The 21197-nt window shown below is 38.5% G+C and overlaps 1 protein-coding gene across 2 annotated transcripts in view; it reads left to right on the forward strand.

Annotated features, from left to right (window-relative positions):
- Positions 1 to 21197, forward strand: part of LOC150086029 (uncharacterized) — a 125228-nt gene that overhangs the window by 62646 nt on the left and 41385 nt on the right. For both annotated transcript variants that reach the window (XM_090373663.1, XM_090373664.1), the window contains one exon: positions 18875 to 19028. In XM_090373663.1, coding sequence (XP_090229789.1) covers positions 18875 to 19028 — 154 coding nt within the window. The remainder of the gene's footprint in view (positions 1 to 18874; positions 19029 to 21197) is intronic.

Genomic DNA, 21197 nt, shown 5'->3' on the forward strand with positions numbered 1-21197 from the left:
CGAGGGGAATGCCAAAGGTGTATTCAACTCTAGCAGTAAGCTACAGAATCTTAAAATAACTGGGAGTAAAGTGGAGGAGAAACTGTTGAAGATAAACACAAGAAAGGCACCCGGGGTGGATGGGATCTATCCAGTTATATTAAAGGAGGCAGCAAAGGAAGTAAGCAAACCCTTAGCCATAATTATGAGAGCTTCCTTGGACTCAGGGGAGGTACCCATAGACTGGAAATGTGCAAATGTGACCCCAATTCACAAAGGAGGATGAAAGGCTGACACAAGTAATTATAGACCTGTGACCTTAACTTCTGTTCCAGGAAAATTAATGGAGGCACTGGTTAAAGAAGCACTGCAGGATCATTTAGACAAGACTTCAGTTATAGCTCAGACACAGCATGGTTTTGTTAAGGGGAAGTCTTGCCTGACCAACTTGATTGGATACTATGATGCAGTCACAAAAGAACTGGATGCAGGGAATAACTTTGATATTATATACTTGGATCTTAGAAAGGCTTTTGATACTGTTGCACATGGAAGACTGCTACACAAATTGGAGCAGTGTGACATTGGAGGCAAATTGCTGCTATGGATAAAGGGGTGGTTGAGGGGGAGAAGACAGAGAGTGGTAATCAATGGACACTGCTCATCGTGGACTGATGTTATTAGTGGAGTCCCTCAGGGCTCAGTGTTGGGTCCATTATTGTTTTCTGTATTTATAAATGATATTGATGATGGTATATCGGGCTTAATGTCCAAGTTTGCAGACGATACAAAGGTTGGCAGGGTTGTCAAGGACACTACTGACACTATGCTGCTGCAACAGGATCTGGAAAGGTTGAGCAGATGGGCTGAGAGGTGGCAAATGAAGTTTAACATTGACAAATGTAAAGTACTACACATGGGAAACAGCAACCCCAGAGCAACGTATCAACTCTGTGGTACTACACTGACAGTGGTAGAGAATGAAAGGGACTTGGGGGTGGTTGTGCAGGCAGATATGAAGTTCTCTGAGCAGTGCAGACGGGCTGCAAGAGTAGCTCATGGAGTATTGTCAATGATATACAGGAATTTTTCCAGCAGGGATAAGGAGGTGATTATTCCATTGTATAAGGCGATGGTCAGGCCACACCTAGAGTACTGTATACAGGTCTGGAGGCCTCATTTCAAGAAGGATGTAGAGCTGCTGGAACGAGTACAGAGAAGGGCAACAAGATTAGTGAATGGAACAAAGGGGTGCTCTTACGAAGAAAGGCTTAAGTTTTGCAAATTACAGTGTCTGGAGACTAGGCACCAGCGAGGTGATCTGATAGAGGTGTATAAAGCCTTGAATGGTTTAAGCATGCCCAATGCTGATGGGATTCTTCCTCTAGCTCAGAAAAATCACCTGAGAGGGCATAAATTCAAATTGAGGAAAGACAGATGTAGGATAGACGTGCGGAAATTTGCCTTTAGCCAGCGGGTGGTTGGTTGGTGGAACAGACTTCCATCCCTTGTGGTGGAGGTTGATAGCCTAAATAAGTTTAAGGCTCAGCTGGACAGGTACTTTGAACGAACAGAGGGGTGAAGTGGAAGTGGTTTTTTTTTTTTTTTTTTTGGCTGATGCTGCATAAGCTTGCTTTCTTGCATCAAATGCCTCTACTAATGCTAATGCTAAATGCTAAATTAAACATGCGACCATAATTTGATCGTTTGTTTAATTTATTTTATTTGGCCCTTGTAATTGCTTAAAAAACCACAGTCGACTTCTGCCGTCACTGTGTTGTATGGATAAGAACATTCGAATTTTGCTGCCATTGTTTTAGTAACGATATAGATATACTTGGAGGTTTCTACATAGCTTTGTAGCAGTGTAATCAGCATTAGAAGAGGCTTATAAACTATAATTTATTGCACTATTCAAATGTTTTTATAACTTAAAACACTTGAGTAGTGCTATAAATGAGCTTAAGTATTCGTGATTTTGGCGTAGATATACATGTAGTATCAATTGGCGATTCTTTATTTTGACATTCTTCAATTTGGTGTCCTTGCTGCCCACATATACTGTCAGTTTGACGGCAGTTCCGCGCAGAGTAGCCGTAACCTAAGCATTTGAAACAGCCATCAACTCGTTTTAAGATTACTGGATGCTGTTTCTATGACTATGCCTTTTTCACGTACTTTCCATACGGAAAGTATGTGAAAATTCATTCTCCGTGATTTTAACAAGCTGTACAAACGGCTCCTGAAATCCTTTCAGACTAGCCTCTGCAAGCTCTGGTGCAACAATCACATCACCAGGCATTCCATCAGAGGACAAAGCTTTCGTCAGACATTTGTAAATTTAATAAAGCTTATAGGTACATAGCAGAATTAGATAAGTAATAATTCTTAAAAATTTACTTAGACAGTTTTTAGAAGATGATAACAAAATGTCAGCAAGTACAAGCTCTGCTCTCCTAAGTCCCTCCTAAATGTAAGTTCTGGTAGTGGAGCAGGTTTTGACGCTATTTGAAGATACGGTATTTACAGTCCCACGGGACATTAGAGATCAGAGGAACAGTGATCCCGCTTATAGCCGAGGGCAATGAGTTGTGACAATAACAGCACACTGTCCAGTACTTCTGAAAAGCGACGAATTTATTTATTTGGCAGTCAAGGTCAGCAATCGTCCTGCACACTCAACAAAGAGACTTGTGTCAGCCATAATGTTCATAGCATTAGAAAAATATAAAATTACTTATCTATGCAGATGATTCCATCGAAGTAAATGATCAACGGTAGGTAGAACATCTCTTTGTAGTTGCCTTGTAACAAGAAAAATATGATACTCGTAGATTTAATAATCCAGAAAGGCAAAAGCACAGGGGCACGAAAAGCACAGGGGCACGGAAAGCACAGGAGCACGAAATAGACATCGATGTTTAGGTAAGTGGTAGACGTCAGAGTCAATACCGAGGTAGAATCTGGAGGTGTGGATGTATTCAATGTGGATAACAGAACCCAGTAATGTCCACGAAAACATCCCCCAAACCATGATACCACCGCCGCCGGCCTGTTTTCGTCCAACCGTGCAATTCGGTGCAGCTGTTCAACTACTCACCGCCAAATACGCAACCATCCATCGGCGTGATGGAGATGAAATCTTGATTTATTATACCAGGCGACTCTTTTCCAGTCGTCCAACGTCTGGGAACGGTGCTCCCGTGCCTACTGCAGGCGGAGCAAACACCTCATCTGTGAGATGTTTGCCCTCCTCTTTGTTTCCAAGGGACCGCCTAAGCATTGAGAATAGGGAACAAAGAAGAATTAGGAGTTTGAATATTGGTTATGAAGGAGAACAGAAAGAGGAAAGAGAGTTTGAGCAGGAAGAATTGTGAAAAGCTTTTTAGAAGGTGAAACTAAAGAAAGCTCCTGGAAATGATGGTTTATTACCTGGGGTGATTAAGAAGTTTGGAGAAAAATGGGGAAATGAACTTCTGGTATTATTTAATAAATGTTTAAAGGAAAAGACATTTTGAAAGAGGTGGAAGGAGGGCCATATAAAGATGTTGAAAAATCGAGATAAGGTAGTGACAGACCCAGGCTCGTACCGTCCAGTGGCTTTATTGCCAGTAATGGGAAAGTTATTGGAGTGATTGCAAATGAATTGATTGGAGGAATACTATGGAAAAGTGGAATGAGTAGCTCTAGGCAGTATGGCTTTAGAAGGAGTAAATCTACTGAAGATGCCATTGATAAAATGGTGACATATGTTCAAGAGGCTCCAGAGAAGTATGTACTTGGTATATTTATTGACTTTAAGGGGGCAATTGACAGAATGTGGTTGCAGAGTTTTTTTTAGAAAGGCTGAGAGAGATGAAATGTTCTGGGCAGTATTATGGTGTGTTAAAGTCTTATTTTAATCAGATAAGTGTAATAGTAGTTACAAGATATGGTAAAATCTCACAAGAAGTGGATAGAGGAGCCCCACAAGGGTCGGTTATTGCCCATATAGCTGGAATGTGGTGATGGATGAGCTACTGGCTCAGGAGTGGGACGGATGTGAGCTGGTAGCTTATGCAGACGACCTATTAATTCAAGAAGAGAAATAGAGGATAGGTCGAGGAAAACATTGCGCTAAATTTTCATCGAACGCCTAGTTTTTTTTTTTTTTTTTTTGTAAACCCCAAACACGAGAGGTATTAGAACCTCTGATAAGACTAAAATGGTGCTGCTCAGAGGAAGGTTGAGCGAAAGAAGAAGGCCCACTTTGAAGATGTTACGAACATCTGTGGAATATGCCCCTGTAGTCAATTACCTTGAAGTATATGTAGATGAGAAAGTGTCCTTTTTGCTTCACGTGCAGAAGTTGAAAGAAAAAGTGCGGGTTATATACTCTAAAATAAGGAAGATTAGTAGAGTATAATGGCGGGTTAAAAGGGAAATACCTGGATCTCCTCTGTAAGTGTATCTTTGTGCACATTGTAACTTATACATGTGGGGCATGCATTAGTCACGTAAAAAGAAGCCTAAATTCTGCTCAGAGATTTGCCCTTTTGGCTGTCACTCCGTCGTGTAGAACGGTTTCAAATGACGCATTACAAGTAGTATCCGGAAAAGAACCAATTGATTTGGCTGTGATCAAACGAGTAATGGAGTATGCAATCAAGAAAAATAAGAGGATAGAAATATTGGGGATTAAATCTTGTATTGAGGAAAATAAGGTATATGGGAAGCAGGATTAAAAGAGAGAGAGAGAGAGAGAGAGAGAGAGAGAGAGAGAGAGAGAGAGAACGATTGCAACAAGAAATGGATTGTATTTGACAAGAAAGGCGGAATCGTTCTGACAAGGGCTATGTCACATATGCCTTCCTGCCTGGAGTGAAGGTAGTAAGAGAAATGGATAGATGTCTGGGCTTGGATCTAATGGCTGCAATGATAGTAACTGGGCAGGAATGAGGAAAAGGTTGGTGGAGCTGGGAATCGAAAATGATCCGAGGTGTGCATGTGGACGCATTGAAGATACAGATCATGTGTTGGAAAATTGTGCAAGGTATACAGAACAGAGAGAAATATTTTTCTCTAAGATTGTCTCTGACTCATACACCCGTAGTGACTTATTTAAGAATAAGATTTGGTATGAAGCTTTTTTGGATTATGTTAAGGGAATTAATGAAATAAGGAATATAAGATTGAGAAATTAATGGATTGTATATAGGGTAAATATGTACATATGTAAATAGAGTTTTAAGAGTTTACTTTTCACTAATGCTATTTTTATTTACATTTTTTTTAGCTATTTTATCTTTTTTTTATATTGGAGTTATTTATTTTATATTTTGAGCTATTTATATCACAGTTATTTTAACAGTGATGAGTTTTTATTTATATTAACAATTGCTGAGTTGAAAGTTTAAAGTTTTGTGTGAGTTTACAGTTTGTAAAAAAAAAAAGTTAAAAAAAAGAAGGGAAAGGAAAAAGAAGAAAAGGGAAGAAGAAGAAGGGGGAAAAAGAGCGGAAAAAAGAAAGAAAGGGAACGAGGGAAGAAAAAAAGAAGGAAAAAAGAAAAAATTATGAAAGAATTATAAAATTAGAAAATGGGAAGGGCCACGGTAAAGGATGAAATTATAGATTAAAGATTTAAGTGCGGATGAGCTGTTGCTCAGGTGCGCGCTGTACAAATAGTGTAGGTCAGTAATGATGATGGAAGCAGAGGTGTCGAACAGCCCACAATGCCAGCAGATGCTGAGATGCTGGGTCCCCTTCCTAGCGCGCTGTAGATTATTCCTCCTTCAAACTCCTTCAGCTCCTCTCCTTTTTCCCATTGCAGGCTTCGTGCTGACGAACTGACAGGCAGCAGCCGTGTGCCGTCACTACTATATATGCTGTTCCGGTAGATGACGTCACTCCTAGGTTTTGTAAGATGCTTCCATTTGCAGAGACAGTGGTGGTCATAATATTTTGGCTCATGAGTGTATGTATATTCAAACTTTGCACTAAATTTTCATCGAAAACGCCTAGTTTTTTTTTTTTTTTTTTATGTAAACCCCAAACACGAGAGGTATTAGAACCTATAGTACTTAGTACCGTGCTTGGGTTGGAGGTTGAGAAGACGAAAGATATTTGTTGACATTGAACTTGAACTTCTGTAGACTGTAATTTTCAGGAAATACGAATGAAGGAAGGTTGCTCCAGAAAACGGCAGTTGAATGAATAAACGAGAAAGATGAAAAGTTGGTTCTGTGAGTTTGAAGTTGGACATTAATGGATGTTGGCTAGTGGCAGCACGTGTTAGGAGTGTTTTGAAAGAGAGAGCGGGAATTATAGAAGCCAATTCAGAAGAACAGTGCCCATGAAAATATCTGTAGAAAAGGCATGCAGCAGAAACAGTACGTCTATGAGACAGCGAGTGGATAGACTCTGTTAGAGATGAATCATTAATTAACCTAACTGCCCTCTTCTGAATGGAATCAAGAAGCCTGAGAGAGGGTTTGGGGGCACCACCCTAGATGTGGGAACAATATTCCATGGCAGGGCGGTTTGCGATTTATACAGAGTGAGTGTTTGGAAGAAAAGTAACGCCGAGAGCAAAAGAGAAAACCAAGTTTTTTAGATGTAGAGGAAGCAGTATTTGTAATGTGCTTGTGCCAAGAGAGATTAAAAGTCAGGGTAATCCCCAAAAGAGATATATTATTTTGCCTAGAAATCGGAGTGTAACTAAAGATAAGCATAGAAGCAGAAGAATCCTTTTTGAGAGATATAAGACAAGACTGAGTTTTAGAAGGGTTGAAATCAACTAAGTTGTCTTTGCTACACTGGAATATTACCTAAAGATCGGCATTTAAGGAATTGGTATCAGATTTTCGAGAAGTTGAAGCTGATTGAGCAGGACAAGGTTTCTCAAAATGGAAAGTGGAATGCAGTGTGCTATCATCGGCAAAACTATGGATAGGATTTCCAGTCAATGGAAGAAGGTCATTAATATACAAGAGGAAAAGAGTGGGGGAAAGAACTGAACCTTGGGGGACACCAGCATTAGTGCAGAAGTTAGAAGACAGAGAGCCATCTGCCATCACCCTCAGTGAGCGATCAGAGAGAAAACTGGTTAACCAATTACTAAAAGCAGTTCGCAAACCATAAGATGGAAGCTTGTTTAGAAGACCTTTATGCAAAACACGATCGAAAGCCTTTGAGATGTCAAGTGCAACTACTTCAACTACTACTTTCTTTAGTAGTGCAACTACTAAAGAAAACTTCATATCTGCCTACACAATTATCCCCCAGGTCCTTTTCATTCGCTACCACTCTGAGTGTAGTACCAAACAGTTGATACATTACTCTGGGGTTACTGCATCCCATATGCAGTACTTTACATTTGTCAATGTTAAACCTCAGTTGCCACCTCTCAGCCCACCTGCAATACATTTCTAGATCCTGTTGCAACAGCGTACTGCCATCAGTGTCATTTACAACCCTGTCGACCTTTGTATCGTCCGCAAACTTAGATATTAAGCCTGATATACCATCATCAATATCATTGATAAATACAGAAAACAACAATGGCTCCAACACTGAACCCTGGGCGACTTCACTAAGAACATTAGTCCACGAAGAGCAATGTCCATTGAGCTGGTCTGTAACCAAGTCACAAAGGAGGTCAGGCATGCAAAGGCAGATTATGAGAAATTTTTGGCAAAGGTTGCAAAGAAAAACAGCAAAGAGTTCTTTACGTATGTAAACTCTAGAAGGAAATGGATGAATCAGATCCACTAGATATCGATGGTTCAACTGTTGAAGATCCTGCTCAGGTGGCTCTTGTCAATGATATACAAACTAAATGAGTATATTGCCTCCCTAAATAACTCCTCATAACACATGAGGAGTTATTTAGGGAGGGGAATGTCAGAGGTGAATTAACTCTGGCAGTGAGCTAGATGAGTTTGTAATAACTGGGAGGAAAGTGTTGGAGAAATTGTTGAAGATAAACATAAGAAAGGCACCTGAGGTGGATGGGATCTATCTAGTTATATTAAAGGAGGCAGCAAAAGAAGTAAACAATCCCTTAACCATAATCATGAGAGCTTCCTTGGACTCAGGGGAGGTAACCATAGACTGGAGATGTGCAAATGTGACCGCAAATAACAAAGGAGGATCAAAGGGCAATACTAGTAATTATGGACCTATTAGTTTAACTTCTGTTCCAGGTAAATTAATGGAGGCACTGGTTAAAGAAGCACTGCAGGATCATCTAGGCAACACTTCAGTTATTGCTCGGACACAGTATGGGTTTGTTAAATGGATGTCTTGTCTGACCAATTTGATTGGATACTATGATGTGGTCACAAAGCAACTGGATGCAGGGAATAACTTTGATATCATATATTTGGATCTTAGAAAGGCTTTTGATACTGTTGCACATGGAAGACTGCTGCACAAATTGGAGTAGGTGGCATTGGAGGCAAATTGCTCCTATGGATAAAGGGGTGGTTAAGTGGGAGAAGACAGAGAGTGGTAATCAATGGACACTGCTCATCGTGGACGAATCTTATTAGTGGAGTCCCTAAGGGTTCAGTATTGGGTTCATTGTTGTTTTCTGTATTTATAAATGGTATTGATGAGGGTATATCAAGCTTAATGTCCAAGTTTGCAGACGATACGGAGGTTGGCAGGGTTGTTAAGGACACTAATGATCTAGACAACAGAATCTTGAAAAGTTGAGTAGATGGGCTGAGAGGTGGCAAATGAAGTTCAACCTTGAGAAATGTAAAGTACTACATATGAGAAGCAGTAACCCCAGAGTAACGTATCAACTCTGTGGTACTACACTGACAGTGGTAGAGAAGGAAAAGGACCTGGCAGTAATTGTGCAGGCAGATATGAAGTTTTCTGAGCAGTGGAAACGGTCTGCAAAAGTTGCTCATGGTGTCTTGTCAATGATATAGAGGAATTTTTCTAGCAGGGATAAGGAGATGATTATCCCCTCGATGGTCAAGCCACACCTTGAGGACTGTATACAGGTCTGGAGGCCCCATTTTAAGAGGGATGTGTTGGAACAAGTATAGAGAAGGGCAACAAGATTAGTGAATGGAACAAAGAGTTGCTTTTACGAAAAAAGGCTTAAGTTTTGCAGATTACAGTGTTTGGAGACTAGTCTCCTCAATCTTTGGAGACTAGGCACCTGCGAGGTGCCTAGTCTCCAAAGATTGAGGTGTATAAAGCTTTAAGCATGTCAATGCTGTTGGAATTCTTCCTCTTGCTCAGAATAATCACTTGAGAGGGCATAAATTCAAATTGAGGAAAGACAGTTGTAGGATATATGTGCGGAAGTTTGCCTTTAATCAGCGGGTATTTGATTGGTGGAACAGACTTCCATCTTAAAATTCTAAAAGAATGTATTGAAAAAAGCATTCTTAAAAAGTCATATAATTATAATCAAATAATATTATATTCGCATGAAAACAGAATGGAAATTTTATTATTATTATTATTTATTTTATTTTTGTGTGCAATTCTATTACTGGGAGAAATGAAACAAAATTGAACATGTCATGCCTCGAGGACTTGGAGTAAAACAGGAAGTAAGATGTTACTACTGTGTGACCCGAAGGGTTGGCAAGTCTGTAGCTGTATTGAATATAAATGGAAATTTATGTATTAAAAAGCAAAATTACGTTAGAACTGATTTCGGCAAGAAATCTTCAAAATACCGTACATACTATTTGCAATAAATTGGTTCGTTGCTAAGGCAGCCCTAATCACATCTAGTATCGCTAAGTTTAATATCGTCTTTTCAGAGGTAGCCAGTAAGTGAGCAGAGACGGACTGGGCTAACAGTTATGGGAAGCATTCCTCCTCTCTATCGGTTATTAGAGGTACACATGTCTGTTACATTTAGCCTGCATAATTATTACTCAGTTAGTTAAGGGAAATATTGCCCTTATTCAGTTTACTCTTTTGCATAATATACCAACGTTGGTTCTACGATTCTCAAATAAAAAAAAAGGGAATTTCTTTTTATTGTTGTATTATTCCCCCCCCCCCCCCTTTTTTTTTTCTTTCGAATTACTTGTATAGTTCCTGACTGGATCCTTCTGTATCATAATTTATTTTATTTTATTATACTTTAGAGCATACTTTATTATATTCCATTCAGTATCCCTTTACACTCGACATTTCGAAAGCATTAGCAGCAGAGGAAATGATCACTTGGATATACTTTCATAAACCCTTCTCAAAGTTTCTATTGACAGTAATAATAAAATAAATGCATTCACAATGTATTGTAAATTGAATAGATTTATAATTTTTGCGCATTGTACCCGTTGCATACATAATTTATGTAGCATTTTTATTAAAAATTTTAAGCGAAACAGTATTTTGAAATGATCAAATAGCTAATGCTGTTTTGACCTTTTCCTTTTCTCTAATACCATTCAAGGCCATTAGCAAGGGCACATGATGCAAGAAAGCAAGCGTATGTAGCATCAGCCAAAAAAAAAAAAAAAAACATGCCCCCTTCTCTTTTCACCCATTCACTTGCTCCAAATGTTTGTCCAGTTCTGCCTTGAATCTGTTTGAACTCCAGGGGCTCATATCTGGTGAGAATGGGCTTGACAAACCCAGGGTCCTGAGCTGGATATCATCATTCTTTTCTTTCTTGCTTTCTTGGTGATTTCCTTCTACTTCTCTCTCTCCTCTTTTTTTTTTTTTTTTTTTTTTGCTGGTGCAGCATAAGCCTCAGGCTTCCTTGCACCATAAGGCTAATAATAATAATAATAAAAAGTTATCAACTTCTACAACAACAGATGGAAGTTTGTTCCAGCAATCACCCACATGCTGGCTAAAGGCAAACTTCTACACATCTATCCTACAACTGTCTTCCCTTTGCATTTACTAGGCAGTTTAAATCTTTCTTGCCTCAAAAACATAAGGGAGGATAAGAAACTTCTATTTTTCATTAAAATATAGTACCTTTAAATGCTTTATCATAAATTAAAGTTTATGAAATTATTTTTATACCATCATTTGAAGTATCTTTAATCCAGTTTTACTAGGAATTCTCTGTTTCAGTTGATTTATCGCAGGCATCTTTACAGAGAAAAATTAGAAAAGGTGATGAATGGACTATAAAATTTTATTTTTTTTTCCCTTTTAACTACAAATTCATTAAAAAAAAATGAAAATTGGGTAGTCATTGATGTACCCAAGAGTAGCAACCCTTCCCCCCCCTGCCAAGTTTTTTTTTATTTTTTAATTACATTATAATATTATACTACTATGTGCTGATTTTTATAAAAGCTACCAGTGTGGAATTTAAAAATTCCCCCACTGACCCCCAAACAAAATTTCTTGGTATGCCACTGGAGAAAGCTACCCATAGTTTTGTTTAATTTTGTCTATACATAAATTTGGATTATTAAAATCATATTCTGTTGTGAGCCAGGGTTAAAGTGTAGTAGCAATTCACTTCTTTTAAGACTAAATTGATAATTATGAGTTAAACCACCTAATTTTATAGTTTTTGGGGGTTAGTTTTTGCTTCATATTACACTAAACAAAGTAATTTTGGGCCACTTCCAAAACTTATTCCTACTTTCTTTATATTTCACTACAACACTTTTAGTATTAGTGGAAAATGATGCAAGGAGAGTAAGCTTATACACACAAACCAAAAAAAAAAAAAAAACTACCCCATCTCACCTTTTCATCCACTCTGATAATTTGTCTAATTCTTCATAAATTTATTCAGATTTACACAACAATGGATGGAACTTTGTTTCAACAGTCAGTCAGTCTCTGGTGAAAGAAAATTTTTGCACACCTGTCCTACAGCCATCCTCTTTAAATTTATGTTCCCTTATATGTATTATTATTATTATTAGCCATGTGGTGCAAGGAAGCCTGAGGCTTTTTCTGCACCAGCCAAAAACAAATTTCTGAGTTACCCTGTGTATGTATGCATGTGTATCTGTGAGAGAGAGAGAGAGAGAGAGAGAGAGAGAGTGTGAGTCAGAAGTAGAAGGGAATCACCAAGAAAGAGAAGAATGATGGCCGACCGGGCTAGCCGAGTGGGTAAAGTACCTGCCCGGCAACCCAAGGTCGCGGGTTCGATTCTCGCCTCGGGCTTGGATCAAAGTACTGCAAAAACCTTGGGAGGTGCAATATGGCCATAGAAGCCGATGCGCCAACAACTACCAAATCAAAAAAAAAAAAAAAAAAAAAAAAAAAAGAAGAATGATGATATCCAGCTCAGGACCCTGGGTGTGCCAAACCCATACTCACCAGATGTGAGCCCCTGGGGTTAATTTGCTTGAGAAAGAGTAAGGATGCTATCAGCATTTAGTTTATCCAATCCATTTAAAGCCTTAAACACTTCAATCAGGTCTCGCAGGTGCCTAGCTTCTAAGCAGTGCAATTTGCAGATTAGAAGTATTTTATGGTAAGAGTGTTCTTGACTAAAATCTTTTGTCTTCTTGACTAATCTTGTAGCGGCATATATGCAGGAGTGCCTATTCTTGTCTGTCTGCATGTAACAATTTAGTTCCCAGTGGATGAATTTTCATGGTTTTATATTTGGTTCGTATAGAAAGATTTGTTGAGCCGCCACAAATTTCATTAAAATCTGGTAATTATTATTTCTTTTGTCAATACAATCTATAGAAAAATAAAAGAAATTCATAGCTTAAATGTGGTAAAATGCAGTATTGTTAGCTTTAGGCAGTCTGTGCTTGCATCATGTGTATATTATTAGCATTAGCATTAGCATTAGTAGAGGCATTTGATGCAAGAAAGAAAGCTTATGCAGCATCAGCCAAAAAAAAAAAAAAAAAAAAAAAACCACTCCCACTTCACCCCTCTGTTCGTTCAAAATACCTGTCCAGCTGAGCCTTAAACTTATTTAGGCTATCAACTTCCACGACAAGGGATGGAAGTCTGTTCCACCAACCAACCACTCGCTGGCTAAAGGCAAATTTCCGCACGTCTATCCTACATCTGTCTTTCCTCAATTTGAATTTATGCCCTCTCAGGTGATTATTCTTAGCGAGAGGAAGAATCCCATCAGCATTGAGCATGCTCAAACCATTCAATGCTTTATACACCTCTATCAGATCACCTCGCTGGTGCCTAGTCTCCAGACACTGTAATTTGCAAATCTTAAGCCTTTCTTCGTAAGAGCACCCCTTTGTTCCATTCACTAATCTTGTTGCCCTTCTCTGTACTCGTTCCAGCAGCTCTACATCCTTCTTGAAATGAGGCCTCCAGGCCTGTATACAGTACTCTAGGTGTGGCCTGACCATTGCCCCACACAAGGGAACAATCACCTCCCCATCCCTGCCAGAAAAATTCCTATATATCATTGACAATACACCATGAGCTACTCTTGCAGCCCGTCTGCACTGCTCAGAGAACTTCATATCTGCCTGCACAACCACCCCCAGGTCCCTTTCATTCTCTACCACTGTCAGTGTAATACCACAGAGTTGATACGTTGCTCTGGGGTTGCTGTTTCCCATGTGTAGTACTTTACATTTGTCAATGTTAAACTTCATTTGCCACCTCTCAGCCCATCTGCTCAACCTTTCCAGATCCTGTTGCAGCAGCATAGTGTCAGTAGTGTCCTTGACAACCCTGCCTACCTTTGTATCGTCTGCAAACTTCGACATTAAGCTTGATATACCATCATCAATATCATTTATAAATACAGAAAACAATAATGGACCCAACACTGAGCCCTGAGGGACTCCACTAATAACATTAGTCCACGACGAGCAGTGTCCATTGATTACCACTCTCTGTCTTCTCCCCCTCAGCCACCCCTTTACCCACAGCAGCAATTTGCCTCCAATGTTACACTGCTCCAATTTGTGCAGCAGTCTTCCATGTGCAACAGTATCAAAAGCCTTTCTAAGACTTATTTATATTACACTAAGACTTATTATATAAGACTTGTGAATGTGGTGTTCCTTGTGATGAGATACATATATTATTATTATTATTATTATTGTCCATATGATGCAAGGAAGCCTGAGGCTTATGCTGCACCAGCCAAAAAAAAAAAATTTCCAAGTTACCCTGAGAGAGAGAAATAGACAGGAATCACCAAGAAAGAGAAGAATGATGATGTCCAGCTCAGGACTCTGGGTGTGCCAAGCCCATACTCACCAGATGTGGGCCCTGGAGATAAATATATATATAGAGAAAGAGACCTACAAGTATATGGGAGAAGAGCAGTAAATGTTATGCAGTCGTAATTAAACTGCTTGTTTAAGTTTTGGGAATGTAAAACTGTAGAGTTTTATAAAGTTGTAAGCTTAGTAATTAATAGATAAGTAGATAACTGTACATATTTACTTATCACTTTAGTTGGTAGTAGGTGGTAGATGACTCTCATCAACTGGTGAAATACCACCATTTTGCTTATTAGAGGCTTGAAGTGGTGGAACCCATGTTTAGTCTCTAGAGCTAAGTTCCGGTCAACCCTTCCCTATCTCTTCCATCATGTAGTATGATTGATGACTTTTGAGGTTATGATGAATGTCGTGGTGAGATCCAATATTCCTTACATTTCGAGGGTACAGCTCTAAAACGGTGGTCGCAGGCTGGCCGCTAGTTAGTACACCGGACTGAACCTATTGGTAACTCTCTAGGAGGCTTCCGGATCAGCTAGTGTATAATCTTGCTACCTCTACTCTGCCAGATAGTGACTGAAGGGAGTCCGAGTAGTGTGTATGCGGGGACCAGTGTTGAGGCCACATTATGTCAAGGATCTGGGTATATTCTTACCACGTGTACGCCCTATCCAAAAATATCATTACTTCATACAGCATGTCCCACCCACTTTTTCTTACTAGAGAATACACCATGAATTGTCAAACTAATAGAGCAAACTTATCTGCGAAAAGATCTAAACCTCCCAAGCACTTCCTAATTCATTTCACAAATATACGTGTCTCAATTCTAATCTCAATGATGTCCATTTCCACTTTCAGTCTGCCAAACCCCATTTACTTTTTCTGACAGAATCTCAGTTATTGGTTGATTCAACTACTGCTCATCTCAGATGCCCAAATTATTCGCTGTATGATTCCTTTCGCCTCAAAGGTGGTACTTGTGCATATGTCCGTTCTGATATTCCCTGTCAGAGACTTGGCAATTTGGAATCTCCTCTCTTTGATCTTCTCTGGCTTAAAATCTCTCTACCTCACTGTGTCAAATTCATCTGTTGTCTCTACCGTTCTGCCAACTCCACTAATCACCTGGAGCTCTTTGACTTCCTCTCTTTGCAACTTGACTTTCTCCAGTCCAACTTTCTTAACAGTGAGGTAATTTTCCTTGGTGATTTTAATGTTCACGACTCCAGCTGGCTTCTGTTTTATAGTCACACCAACCCAGCAGGTCGAGATGCTGAGGCTTTTGCAATTACTAATGACCTAGCACAGATTGTTCATTTACCTACAAGAATACCGGACAATCCTAATCATACAGCCAATACGCTTGATCTTTTTCTCACAAACAGCCCTTCTAAGTACACGGTCGAAGTGAGAGGTCCTTTAGGCACTTCAGATCACAACTTGGTGATTGTCTCTTCTCCAATGGAACCTTTATCTCATGGCTATTCCCAACCTCGTTTTGTTTGGCATTACAAGAATGCAAAATGGGATGACCTGTGAGATTTCTTTTCTTCTTTTCCATGGTCGGATTACTGTTTCAAAACTTCTGATGTCAACGTTTACTCAGATCGTGTCAGTGATTTTATTCTTGCAGGAATGGAATCCTTTATCCAACACTCCACTTTAAAATCTCGTCCTTTATCAAACCTTGGTTTTCCAATAAATGTGCTAAGGCTGTTCAAGAGAAGAATATTGCATATCGTAATTGGCTTGGTTCTAATTCTTCAGTTTCATTTTCTGCCTACACCAAAGCTCGCAACAATTGTAAAGCAGTTATTAATCAGTCCAAACTAGAGTTTGAACAGGCTAAGAGTAGAAAACTTGCTTCTTGCCCTAATGGTAGCTGAGCATTCTGGTCTGTTGCCAAAACTATTGGCCGCAACTTTTGCTCATCTCTGCCCCCACCTCTGTCCAAACCAGATGGTTCTGTTGTCACTTCAGCCAAGGATAAAGCTGACTTGCTAGCATCCCATTTTTCTTCCAGCTCATGTATTAATGATCTTGGTAAAACATCTCCCACCATTCCCAACACACTCCATTGAATGCCTCCTGTGGTCTTCCGTCAAAAGGATATCAGAAGGATTTTGATGAATCTTGATGCTAAGAAAGCTCCAGGTCCAGATGGTATTTCTCCACTTGTTCTCAAAACCTGTGCTCCTATTCTTTGCCGCCTTTTTTCACTTTCTTATTCGAAAGGTGTTTTTTCATTCTGCTTGGAAATTTGCTCATATCCAGCCAGTTCCTAAAAAGGGTGACAAATCCCTCCCATCCAATTATCGTCCCATTGCAATTACTTCTGCTCTTTCTAAAGTAATGGAGAAACCAATTAACCGCCAACTCTTAGACTACCTAGAAACCTTCCGTCTGATCAACGATCGCCAGTATGGATTCCGTCAGTGTCGATCCACTGGTGATATTCTGTCTTATGTTACCCATTTATGGACTAATTCAATGGAAAGGTTCGGGGAAACACAAGTAGTTGCTTTTGACATCTCAAAGGCTTTTGATTGTGTTTTCATAAAGGTCTTCTAAACAAGCTTCCATCTTATGGTTTGCCAACTGTTTTTAGTAATTAGTTATCCAGTTTTCTCTCTGATTGCTCACTGAGGATGATGGTAGATGGCTCTCTGTCTTCTAACTTCTCCACTAATGCCGGTGTCCCCCAAGGTTCAGTTCTTTCCCCCACTCTTTTTCTCTTGTATATTAATGACCTTCTTCCATTGACTGGAAATCCTATCCATAGTTTTGCCGATGATAGCACACTGCATTCCACTTTCCATTTTGAGAAACCTTGTCCTGCTCAATCAGCTTCAACTTCTCGAAAATCTGCCTCCAATTCCTTAAATGCCGATCTTTAGGTAATTCTCCAGTGGGGCAAAGAGAACTTAGTTGATTTCAACCCTTCTAAAACTCAGTCTTGTCTTATATCTCGCAAAAAGGATTCTTCTGCTCCTATGCTTATCTTTAGTGACACTCCGATTTATAGGCAAAATGATATATTTCTTTTGGGGATTACCCTGACTTCTAATCTCTCTTGGCACAAGTACATTACAAATACTGCTTCCTCCACATCTAAAAAACTTGGTTTTCTCTTTCGCTCTTGGCGTTACTTTTCTTCCAAACAGCTGCTCACTCTGTATAAATCGCAAATCCGCCCTGCCATGGAATATTGTTCCCACAACTGGGGTGGTGCCCCCAAAACCTCTCTCAGGCTTCTTGATTCCATTCAGAAGAGAGCAGTTAGGTTAATTAATGATTCATCTCTAACAGGGTCTCTCCACTCGCTTTCTCATAGACATACTGTTTCTGCTGCATGCCTCTTCTACAGATACTTCCATGGGCACTGTTCTTCTGAATTGGCTTCTATAATTCCTGCTCACTCTTTCAAAACAGTCCGAACACATGCCGCCACCAGTCAACATCCATTTACTGTCCAACTTCAAACCCACAGAACCAACTTTTCATCTTCCTCATTTATTCATTCAACTGCCGTTTTCTGGGACAACCTTCCTTTATACGTATTTCCTGAAAATTACAATCTACAGAAGTTCAAGTCCAATGTCAACAAATATCTTCTTTCATCTTATCAATCTCCAACCCAAGCACGGTACTAAGTACTATAGGTTCTAATACCTCTTGTGTTTGGGGTTCACATAAAAAAAAAAAAAAAATAGTTAATCACAGAAAAAGAAAAAAAAAAAAATTCAATTAATTTTAAGAAAAAATGGAATGCACATGAAATGTAATGTACATTACCAAACTTTAGAGGAAGTATGTTATCAGATGTTTAAATATCACTTAATAAGAAAAAGTTCAGTTGGTATCGCATCTTCAGTGTATGTTTTGTTGGTCCCTCGAAAGCTTTTAAGCTCAATCATAGCTTCCCCATCCCCAATCACAGAAATGTATTCATGTATGGGTAAGTATATTTCATGTATTGCCCTAGAATGAAAATTGAGATCAAGGCCCAATTATCAGCTTATGTTTTTTTAGACCTTGAGAAAATTTCAGGTCCAGATATGATTTCATAGTGCTTGCCCCCCACACAAAAATCAACACAAATGAAAGTAGGGTTTCGAAAATAAAGTGTAAAACAGTTTGTGCTTGCTTGATTCTCAACCGAGCAATAAATGAGAACTAACAGTATGTATTATTCAATCATGATTCCATGTAATCACAAAAGAACTGGAGAAATTGGTAGATTCCATGCCTTGAAGATGCCAGGCATTGATCAAGAGTAAAGGGTATCCAACAAAATATAACTGTGATGCTACTGCACAGGCACTTCAAGTTATAGATTTAAGTTACACTTTAACATTATAATTGTTTGTTTATGAATTTCATATTTATTGTATACAGTACAGAATAAAGTGAATTTCAAAATAGCATATACCTTCTTGTGGTTTTTCTTGAAAAACTTCCTCCTACTTGCCATAAAAATAGCTATATTTTTATAGCTATTTTTATTATTTTTATTTCACAATTTTGGAGACTAGTGTACATATAGATTCAGCAAGGGGATTGCAAGAAAGTTATACATTTAAATTAGGAGATGTAAAGGACAGAAATTTGAGAAACACTTTCTTAGTACATTTTTGAACAATGCATAGGACAGCTTTTAACTATATTTATGCTTAAATTTTGGAAGAACAAATTATAAATCATAGTTGCTTTATATTAAAACATTGTTAACCAATTCATAGGTGCTTAGTTTTTGGTTTATTAAAACTATTTTACATTTTCAGGAGCATTCAGGTCTCATCCCTAACTTCATCTCAGTCTTCTCCTGTTCCTGATACATCTCTGGCACAGGATGGTTCTAAAGATGTGGCTTCTTTGAGTGGTGGAAGCACCGAGACTGAGAGCCTAGAAGTAAAAGAAAATGGAGAGGCTTCAAAGGTAATCATATTGTAATCTTAAGAACTTTATCCAAAATAAATCAATTGCAGAATATAATTAGGCTGCTTATCATTACCAGTGTTGGAGCATGACATTTTTTAAAAATGTTAGCCCAATCCTAGAGGGGCTTTCAATTTTTCAATCAAGGTTATGCAATTAAAATCAGAAAGATCAGGCAGTCCTCTCCCACCACCACCACAGGTCAACTAAGATTAACCTGATCGAGTGTGATTGTTAAGACTTTTTTGTTCTAACAACAATTAATAAATTAATTCAAACTTTTTTACTTCATTCTCTTTATAAAGTCAATCAAAAATCTTTAACTTTCATTGATAAATATATCAAAATTAATAATGGTTAATATAATATATTGAAATAATTTTTAATACCTTATCAGGTAGTATTAGGAGTGGTAAAATAACATAATAAAGCAAGCTTATGCAGCATCAGTGCAAGTGGTGAATATGCAAGTAGTTTTATTAAAACTACTTGCATATTCACCACACTAAATAGAACTCTCTGGCCACAATCATCATTTTATATTTAAATTTAGGTTCCATTGTGTGTATCGCCCTAGAAAGAGTAAATATGCCATCAGCATTTGATGTATTCAACCAATTTAAAACCATAATCACTTCCAATCTCATCACAAATGCCTAGTTTTCAGACACTGCAATTTTCAGAACTAGTCTTTCTTTAAGGTATTGCTTGAGTGGCATTATGCAGAGGTAAACTTTGTTGTTTGAAGATGTAAAGCATTCAAAACCTACATTGGTATTATTTTTATTTCTGAATTGGAAATATGTACATAATGGGGTCATCAATAGCTTGCATCCACACAGCATATATATACAGGGTGTTTCAAAATTGATGGTCATTAATTTAAAGGTGAACTGTACAGACTACAATATGCAAAAAAAAGTCTAGTAAACATTGGTCCTTAAGTGAATCGTTTTTGAGATATTGCACATTTCTAGTTGGGATCCACCACTGACTTGTTTGTTTAGGTTATGTTATGCTCATTCTCTCCCTTTCCCATCTCTCAATGCTCTGAGACATAGCAGGTATACTGTTACTTGTCAAAGGATAGTCAACATGGAAAGAGGTTACAGTAACGAAGAGTATGCAGACATGCACTTCATGTATGGTAAAGCCAATGGCAGTGCACTCAAGGCTGCACGTTTGTACCAAGAAGCATTTCCCCACCGAAGGCAGCCCAACAGGCACACATTCATCAGGGTACATCAATGCCTTAGAGAACATGGGCGCTTCTTACATGGAGTACAAGCAGGTAGGCCCAGAAGCATAACACCTGATGTTGAGGAAAGGGTGTTAGAAAGAACATCCTGTAACATGTACATCTGTAAAATCCTCTGGTGTTGAAACCAAAAATTAAAAATGTATTATCTTATGTTTAATAAAACCTTTAGCAAAGGATTCACAGCTTTTTATTAAACTAGTGCTCCCATAGTCAGAGGCGGATCTTAACGGAAAATGTGCATTATCTCAAAAACGGGTCATTTGCAGCCTGATGTTCACTGGGACTTTTTTTTTTTTGCTTATGTTAGTTTGTACTTTTCACCTTTAAATTATTGACCATCATTTTTGAAACACCCTGTATATGTCATTCAAAATCGAATTAAAAGAAAATAAAAAAAAAAACTACCATTTCTTGGCCTACTTCTAAGCAGAACCAACAACACCACTCAACATAAATTTATAGAAAACTTACTGACACTGGTTGTATCCTGTTTCTAATTCAACATCCCTTAAACACAAAAATAAGTATCCTTGAACAGCTGCATCCTGAGGGCCTGCTGCCTCTGCAAAGGCCAGGCTCTCAAGGATGAAATCTTCCAAATAACTTATGTTGAAAACAATAAAAAACACAATAGAAAAATTCTCCAACAATGCACCCAACAGTATTCTTGAAGAGGATAAACAATTCATCACCACCCCCTGTGCATCATGTATCAGTGAAGAAATAGCTCAAACAGCTAATAAAACATAATTTTTATTGGGTATACCAAAATCACAACATCCCCCATTAAAAACCCCCATCTCAACCTCTCCCTTCTCCAAAACCCTCACCACTGAAAACTCTAAATAGCAGTTACAATGTAGAGATTGCCCTAAATTCTACATAGGACAAAGCAAAAGAAAACTCAT

This window comes from Mastigoproctus giganteus, chromosome 5, assembly GCF_048544385.1.
Source record: "Mastigoproctus giganteus isolate SK-2022 chromosome 5, ASM4854438v1, whole genome shotgun sequence".
Lineage (NCBI taxonomy): Eukaryota > Metazoa > Arthropoda > Arachnida > Uropygi > Thelyphonidae > Mastigoproctus > Mastigoproctus giganteus.